Source organism: Centroberyx affinis, unplaced genomic scaffold (genome assembly GCF_046629955.1).
Source record: "Centroberyx affinis isolate AG114_WGS23_722 - 3 ecotype Tasmania unplaced genomic scaffold, CSIRO-AGI_Caff_v1 ptg003902l_1, whole genome shotgun sequence".
Lineage (NCBI taxonomy): Eukaryota > Metazoa > Chordata > Actinopteri > Beryciformes > Berycidae > Centroberyx > Centroberyx affinis.
The window spans coordinates 119,697-128,690 of record NW_027281738.1 but is presented as its reverse complement, the minus strand read 5'-3'; the positions used below and the strand labels follow the sequence as shown (position 1 = coordinate 128,690).

Here is an 8,994-nt window from a genome sequence, read left to right as displayed (position 1 = left end):
CCTTACCTTTCAGTCTGTGGCTTTTGGCTTTTCCCTGCTATGATGGCCGGCTCTTCCCATCCAAAGGAAGCGAGTGTAATGAGGGAAAAGCTTCCGACGGCGGATTCCTCAACGCGGTGAAGGAGAGGAGAGTCGAAGAGCCAAAGAGATCTCAAACTGTCCCGTGTGGAGATGAGGGTTTTGTTGCAAGGCGTTCCAGCTCCTTCCACCTGCACAGCAAAATGCCCGCACCTGACAGAAGCCGTGGCGATCTGTGTGAATCATGCGTGCCTCTGCCTCTCTCTCTCTCTCTCTCTCTCTCTCTCTCTTTCTCTCTCTCTGTGGCATTGTGAGTCTTACAGGAGGAAGTCAGCCTTGTCCTTGCCAAGGTAACCTGATCGAAGCCTCAGCCGCTCAGCAGCAGCCTCTCCCTCCCTCCCTCCCTCCTGCGGGGCAACAGCCCGGCACATGAGATGCAGCACCAAGTTCAGGACTTCCTTCCATTCGCCATCATTTCCTTCCTCTTCCTCTCTCACATACACACACACACACACACACACAGATGGAATTAACCTCCAATAAACTACTCCCCACACGGTTAAATGACAAGGTGAAAATCCCTCTCTGGGTTAAATTTAACCCAGAGAGGGAAAACCAGTTTAGACAAGTTTTAGGTATGAAGTGATGTATGTGTGTGTGTGTGTGTGTGTGTGTGTGTGTGTGTTTGTATGTGTGTGTGTGAATGGTCATGTGTCACACAGAGAGAATGTAGACCCCCTTGGTTAATAGATTATCTATCTTTGCAATGGCAAAGAAAATGTGGAGCCTATTAAGGAATCTGTGTTGCTTTCAGTGTCAATGTGTGTGTGTGTGTGTGTGTGTGTGTGTGTGTGTGTGTGTGTGTGTGTGTGTTTGATTCACAATAGAAGCGTGCATACCAGCCTGCCCAGGAGGAATGTTAATAATGTCAACAGCGCGCCAGGCTCATACGAGACATATAGATTTTTATTAGGTCACTTTCACATATCAGACAATGCAATTCCTCATGTAAAAGCATTTACTTCACACTAATACAAGGTCACACGTGATCCCTCTCAGTCCAACACCACCAACACTTACATCAATGATTAAGATTTTTTGTTACCATGGTGACTCTAACGCACTAAAAGTCTATCTCTATGGTGCCAGGAATATTTAACAGATAAACAGCAGCCAGATTCATCAAAAAAATCAGCAGTGCTATAAGTCTTAGGGTGCAGTTCAGTTTGTCAGGCCTGAAAATGCAAGTTCCAGTCCTTCTTCCAAGAGAATTGTGGTGTAGTTCATTAGGAGGGAGAATGTATTGTGAACAACCTACAGGAAGAGACCCCAAAAAGCAAAGTTTTATGGGTTTAAGAAGACTGGTGACATCTGATAGCCAGCAGCAAAGCATAGCAAAATGAAGTCTGGACTGATGCCCATGTTCAACTATTTCTTCACGTGTTCCTGACTGGTTTGAACACCGGAGAAGAAGAGACAGTCAAGTCCATCATGCTTAGCTAAAGTTACAGGAACTGGAATCATATTTGTTTTGACTCTCCTGCTGCCAAAATCTCTAACCTGCAGGATGACAGGTGACCAAACCTCTGTCCAGTAAACAAGCAACGTGCGAGTCATGTGACTTTTGTAATTGGCCTGAGTGAACGTAAACGCACCAAATACAAAAATGCAACAAGGTCAACTTTCCCACTACGGTTCAGACCAAAGCAAACTAACTGTAGGTGAGATCCCACCCTTAGAAAGCAGTAGATTTTTTTTTTTTTGAGTACACAAGTTTCTGTGGGTCCCCACTTCTCTATCCGTCTAACTCACTATACATGTGGAATGTGAAGCTGTTCTTTCTGCTCCAGATCAGTTTCAGTTGCTCCCTCTGTGATGTAAAGCGTGCCACTACCACAGCTACGGAGAGGGCTAAAGGAAAAGATACAACGTAATTTGGTCTTTCTAAAAAGTAGCTGTATATTGATTTTGATTCTTTTTGGCTGAAGCAAAGTGGTTTTAGAGAGGATGGGGGGAGGGGCAGGAGGGATTCTCAGGTGTGTGGGGGAGGGGGGGTGTAGCTGTGGTAGTGGCTGGTGGCTGACTCGGGATCAGCTGACTCTCCACGTCCTCTAAGTCAGTGGTTCTCAACCTTTTTGGCTCGTGACCCTTAAAATGAAGTGATGCCTACACACGGCCCCCATCACAGGTGGTGAACAGTTCAACCAAAACATGATTCTCCCTTTTCAGGTTGTTTCATTTGATTAATAATCAGAGTCATAGAGGCTTTAAACTATCCAGTATTTCACAAGAAAAAAACAAATTTTGAGAAAAATCATAAAAAAATAGACATACCGTAATAATAAATCTGTATAGTAGTGTTTTTTTCCTATCCCATATCATCTCACGACCACCCCAAAATGATCTTGTGACCTCCTGGGGGGGTCCCGACCCCCAGGTTGAGAACCACTGCTCTAAAGCATCAGGAGGAGGCAGGCGTGTCAAACTGACCCCAGACCAGTGTCTTAAACACGCTAAAGACGATGTTCCAGGCAGCTCTTCTCTGAGGAGACTGAGCTGGGTAACGCTGCCTGCAGCAGGGAATGAGGATTGTATAATAATATAGTGAGGTGTGAGGAAGATAGCATCATACTGTATATGCTGTTTGCTTTTATCCAAGAAAACCATTAATCCTGGCAGTGCTGGTACCATGCTATACTAGCATCTGAGCTACACAGGACCACAGAGAGAAAGTATCATTTAAAAACACAATAAACAAGTTTTATCCAATGTACTTTGCCTCAAAATTAAAATTTTAGTAAAACAGCATCTTTTGAGAGACGTTGAAAAGATGAAGAAACTAGTTTGACTAAGTTTTGAATAAAATATGAGTTTGATTGTGTTGATGTGTCTTGTGGCCACGGAGTGTCTGAGTTTGTTAGCTGGAGTGAAACGGACTAATTTCATGTATTTTGATTATTGTATTGAATACTAGTGTGAAATGGACCGTATTATGATTTGAAATGTGTTGGGACACTGGAGCGAAACGGACTATTTCATATATTCTGATTATTGAATTGTCAGGAGCTTGTCTTGTCTGTGTGTGTGTTCTAGTCTTTGTCCTGTTTATTTTGTAATGTTATGTGTTATGATGTAAGTGTGATGGTTGCATTGTCACTATGTAAAGTCTGTTTTGTGGACCCCCCAGGAAGAATAGCTGCTGCAATGCTGTAGCTAATGGGGATCCTAATAAACTAAACTAAACTCAAAAACGTTGCCCAAGCATCATGATCAGCTGACTGTGTGTTCAGACCGCTATCAACCACATCGCCACATCACATGGTTGATGTGGCAAAAAAAGCACTCAGTGGCAGCCGACTGTGTAGTTAGTCTGGGTTTCAGTGGAGCCCATGATGTTCTAAATGCTGTTTCAGAGGCTTTTCCACCCTGACAAGAGGAAACTTCTAGGGAAAACCCTGAAGACTTGGAATTTTCTGGAATTTTCTGGCATGAAAACGGTCAAACTTAAAAAAATACTGGCACCAAATATCGCCAGCTTTAATCCAAAAATATCAGTATCGGCCTTCAAAAACCCACACCGGTCGAACCCTACTACAAACAGTACATCTGTGCACAGATTTCATCAAAGGGGGTTCGAGGGGAAAGCGACTGAATTAGGCGTCGAGGTCACCATGGCAACGAGGGCCTCCATAGTGGAGAGCCTGAGGAGGGAAGAGGAGGGAGTTTTCTGCTGAAGTGGTGTGAAGTGGAGGGGATCGCTCTTCAGTTTACGGTTCTGGGAGACTCACATGGCTGCAGTCCAAACACTCGTGGTAATGAACTCTTCACACACTCTCTCTCACACACACACACACACACACACACACACAATTACATCACAGATAATAGTTATATAACAGACCGTATGGACACTAAGGTAATTACAGCGAGCTTGCACCAGCGCCCGCCAGCCAAAATAAATACAAACACTTAGAAACGCATATTCCCTGATGACAGCAACATAACGTGAAAATGTAAACAATATGGAGGAAACTAAGGAAATGAAAGATTGCACATTTCAGCTGCAGCTACGGACGTATGACGCACATCCGCTCCTCACTACTGGATAATGTTACAGTCATGAGTACTTGCTCCTATCAATAACAAAAACAAGAAAGAAAAACCCTACGCTTCCCTCAATATCAGACAGATGTTTGTACACAAAATCCGGGCCATGAAATCACAACGTTTCACATCACATTTTATCCAACGGGTCAAACTGCGTGCATCGCATCAGAGTCGCAGGATGGGGCTTAAGTTTCATCCTTCCTTAAGTTTCGAAACCCTTTCACAACACGGATCATAATATAGTCTAAATTGTCCTTGCTATTAAATTCCAGACACTATACATTATCCTCTGCTGCAATATATGTGATGTCTTCCGTGAATCTAGCAGTTTGAGGATTTCGGGGGGCGGGGAGGACTTGTTGGGGGGGGGGGTGTAAGTGTGTAGGAGTTACGTTGAACCTTAGAGTCCGGCAAACTGGGGGTTGTGGAATGACGAGAGGCATCATATCACAGGCCTGGAGAGAGAGAGAGAGAGAGAGAGAGAGAGAGAGAGAGACAGAGAGAGAGATTTACATTGGCATTTCATTCAGCTGATACTCGTCTCCATAGTGACTTGCAATGAGTGCAACAATAGAATTAGAATGATCTTAAATTCCTAGATCAAGAGCTTTACATGCAATCAGTAATTAGGACTGAGAGGGTCAAAGCCAGAAAGGACAAAAAGGAAGTTTTTATCAATGCAATAACTGTGGAAGTCAGTCAACAGCCTCCTTCCAGCTCAAGATTTGGACAGTCCAACGCTGATACTCAACTATCAGGTCACAAAAAGTATAGAGGTTCATAAAAGTGTCATTTGTCAATTTGCTGCATGTCTACAGACTATGCAACCTTACCCCTGACTTTAGCCTACGCCCAACCCTAATTACACAACCAAGGAGTGTGAAGGGAAGCATGAGCCGTGCAAAATGTGCTCTTATGAGTCATCCTGTCCTTACTTAACCTGACCATATCTCTAACATTAACCTAACCCGACCCAGAGATTAACCCTAACCCCAGATGTATAATATCTATAGACTAGCCTACTTTTCAGTATCACTTGAAACTCAGCAGACTTTTTAATGAGGCATTATGGTCACTTGATAGGAAGTTGAGTATCAGCATGGGACTATCCAAATAAAGTGTGACCCAAGATTTGACTGGTGCGCTGCAGCCAGTGCTGGAAAAGTTACTTTTAAAAGTAACAAATTGCTGTACTTTGTTACTTACCTTAACTATTTACAGTAACTAGTTACAATACAAAGTTGCTGTTTAATAAAAGTAACTCATTAGATTACTTTTGCGCTATTCACTTCAAAAACAAGTAGCCTTATGCCTTGTGTTGCCAAGTGTGTAGCTGATCATTGCTTTAAAATGCAATGCAAGACTACTGTGTTAAAACAGTCAGCCAGTCTCATTTATATCAAGCAGACTTAGATTGTGTTTTTCCATTAGTAGCAAAGGTAACACTTTACAATAAAGGTCACCAAGTTAAGGGTTAGTTAATGCTTAATAAGCATTAACTAACCCTTAATTAACAGTTAACTAATGTGTCTGGTAATCATTTACTAATGGTCTTCATGTTAACTAAGGTATTAATTTATACATTATTTAATAGTAAGCTTTATAAACTATTAAATAATGTACAAATTAATACCTTAGTTAACACCATTATTATTAACACACACCATTAGTAAATTACACATTATTTAACTGTTAACTAACCCTTAACTTAGTGACCCTTATTACCCCTGCCGAGGAGGTTATGTTTTCGGTGCCGTTTATCTGTTAGCAGGATTACAGAAAGACTACTGGGCCGATTTTCATGAAACTTCGCGGAAGTTTGGGCCAAGGAAGAACCCATAAAATTTTGGAGCGGATCCGGATCCGACTCACGAACAAGCAATAATAGCACGAACCTTGGCGGAGGTCTGCGTTCTCCGACTGCCCTTCAAGTTGTAAAGTGTTGCTGTCTGCACAAGGATTTTCACCTTTTTCTACTATGTGTCAGTTTGTGCTCACAAAATTGAAACACTATGAAAGAAAAATAAAAGTAACAACATTCTTATTTTAAGAACTAAACACAGATTACACAGATACAATTTTTTTCTTTTATTCTGACGTAGCGATGAGCATCATTTTAGCCAGGCTCTGCATCTGAAACCTGCAGTTCTGACAGGACTCACTGTGTTTACTCCCAGAAGTAACGCAGATACCAGATAGTCTCATTCTTCAGCTGAGGGCCAAACAGAGGGTTGGCCTGGGCCAGGATCGCTATCAACCAGCTGAGGGAGAGAGAGAGAGAGAGGGGGGGGGAGAGAGAGAGGGGGGGGGAGAGAGAGAGAGAGAGAGAGAGAGAGAGAGAGAGAGAGAGAGAGAGAGAGAGAGGGAGAGAGAGAGGGGGGGAGAGAGAGAGAGAGACAGAGAGAGAGAGACAGAGAGAGAAAGAGAGAGAGAGAGAGAGAGAGAGAGACAGAGAAAGAGAGAGAGGGAGAGAGAGAGGAGAAAGAGAGACAGAAAGAGAAAGAGAGGGAAAGAGAGAGACAGACAGAGACAGAGAAAGACAGAGAGACAGAGGGAGAGAGAGAGAGAGAGAGAGACAGAAAGGGAGAGAGAGAGAGAGACAGAAAGAGAAAGAGAGGGAAAGAGAGAGACAGACAGAGACAGAGAAAGACAGAGAGAGACAGAGGGAGAGAGAGAGAGAGAGAGAGAGAGAGAGAGACAGAAAGAGAAAGAGAGAGAGACAGAAAGAGAAAGAGAGGGAAAGAGAGAGAGACAGACAGAGAGAGAGAGAAAGAGAGAGAGAGAGATATCTTATGTAAACAGTATATGGCTGCTGTATTGTATGTACAGCTGACCTATAGTAGCAGTAACAGCAGTAGTATTGGTACTAGTACTAGTAGTTTTCATGGTAATAGTAGCAGTAGTAGTAACAGTAGTACAACTACTACTAATAGTAAAAGTAGTTGCAGTAAACACAGTAGCAGTAACAATAGTAAAACTAGTAATAGTAATAGTATCTGTAGAAGTAGTTGTAGAAATAGTAATAGAAGAAGCAGTAATGCAGTAGTAGTGGTGATATTCGTGGTAATAGTAGTAGCAGATGCAGTAGTTGTAATAGCATTAGTAGATGCACTAGTAGTAGTAATACTAGTAGCAGTAATAGTAGCAGTAGTAATAGAAATAGTAATAGTAATAATAGTAGTAGTAGATGCAATAGTTGTAATACTACTAGCAGCAGTAGTAGTACAGCAGTAGTTGTTGCTGTAGTAGTAATAGTAAGTAGTATTGCTGTTGTTATATTATTTTGCATAATATTTCAGTTGCAATATGCATGTTAACACAGCTGCTTCTGTTTCACTTTTTTTTTTTTAAAGCACTTGGGAACAAAAACTTGCTGATGTGTATGTCGGGGATTCTGCACAACACCAAACTCATGAAAACAAAATGTAAATGTTGTATTGTTTTCCAGTGAACCTGTGCAGGTGTGTGCTGCAGTCAGAGCATCAGGGCAGACTGGGAGGAAGAAGAAGAAGAAGAAGAAGAAGAAGAGATTGTACTCACAACAGGTAGCAGCAGACGGCTGTGAGGATCAGACTGGTGATGATCACACTGTGAGACAGAGAGCAGGTCAGCTTCAACACCTCTTTCTCACACACACACACACACACACACACACACACACACACACACACACACACACGCACAACTTCATACCTCTTCATATCTCTCTCTCTTTCTCTCTCTCTCTCTCTCACTCACACACACACACTCATACCATAGTGCATATACAAACTCTTTATTTCTAAATTGTCCTTGCTATTTAAATTCCAGACACTATACATTATCCTCTGCTGCAATATATGTGATGTCTTCCATGAATCTAAACATATAAAAACACACTCTCCCCCTCTCTTCACACATACACACACACTCTTTCACACACATTTTCTCTCTCTTTCTCACGCTCTTCTCTTTGTAGTACATCTCTCACTCTCTCTTCCTGGTTCTTTCTCTCTCTCACACTCAGTATCTCTCTCTCTCTCTCTCTCTCACACACACACACACACTATCTCACACGCTTGTGTATACAACTAACTGTAGTGTGTAGCCTCAGAATGGCTGTAATGACTCAGCATCACTGTTGTTTTAACCTATATGACTCACACTTCGGCATTTTTTTTTACATTCAAATACAACACTAACAAACAAAAACATAATTTTCACATCGGCGCCTAACGGGCTGCTGCTTGTTTTATAGCTGATGGATGGGAGGGAGGGAGGATGACGCACCGGGCCTCCATCATCCAAACCCCCCATGATGCAGGAACACACACACATTTGAAAAGATGTAACGCAGCCGACTACACACACATGCATGTATTTTTTTGTTTAAATAGTGTACCAGTAAATGCAGTCGAGTACAAGCGGACAGCATTAAATGAGACACTAAATTGTCGCAAATCGCCATCAACTGCAGCCCGATGATAACGGCAGGACACCTACCCCCGGTTCGGTCCTTTAGGCACCAAAAACGGGGCCACGACGCCCACGAGCGCCCACAGCGTGGTGAAGCAGATCATCGGAAGCGCGAGAGAGTGGGACACCATGGTTCCGCTCGACAGAGGTCCGAGATGCGGGGGAAATGTATGTCAGTTCGTCTCCTTGGTGAAATAAGCGCATCAATGGCTCCTGCTGCAGCCCCGTTCCGTCCGCTCTGTGCCCGCCCACACAGCGGAGACGGCACTGGATTGGGCCAAGCCACTGCGATTGCTGTTGCTGATTGGCTGAACCGGGTGCCTTTCAGTATTAGAGAAGCAGGGGATTGGGCGGTGTTTGTGCCAACAGCTTGTAGGATTTATTTATTTTTTTTTCTCCAAAGAGATCCCAAAA

At 43.0% G+C, this 8,994-nt stretch overlaps 1 protein-coding gene across 1 annotated transcript; it reads right to left on the bottom strand.

Annotated features, from left to right (window-relative positions):
* Positions 1-996: 996 nt before the first annotated feature.
* atpv0e2 (ATPase H+ transporting V0 subunit e2) lies at positions 997-8,758 on the bottom strand. The gene is made up of 4 exons (XM_071541583.1): positions 8,608-8,758; positions 7,666-7,713; positions 6,288-6,386; positions 997-4,580 (listed from the first exon to the last, which is right to left on the bottom strand). The coding sequence occupies exons 1-3, from the start codon at positions 8,709-8,711 to the stop codon at positions 6,293-6,295; spliced, it is 246 nt and encodes an 81-aa protein (XP_071397684.1). The 5' UTR covers positions 8,712-8,758; the 3' UTR covers positions 997-4,580; positions 6,288-6,292.
* Positions 8,759-8,994: the final 236 nt, after the last annotated feature.

Coding starts and splice junctions, on each gene's coding strand:
- atpv0e2 (XM_071541583.1), bottom strand. CDS start 8,711: ATGGTGTCCCACTCTCTCGCGCTTCCGATGATCTGCTTCACCACGCTG. Junction 7,714..8,607: donor CCTAAAGGACCGAACCGGGG/GTAGGTGTCCTG, acceptor TCTGTCTCACAG/TGTGATCATCACCAGTCTGA. Junction 6,387..7,665: donor GCCGTCTGCTGCTACCTGTT/GTGAGTACAATC, acceptor TCTCTCCCTCAG/CTGGTTGATAGCGATCCTGG.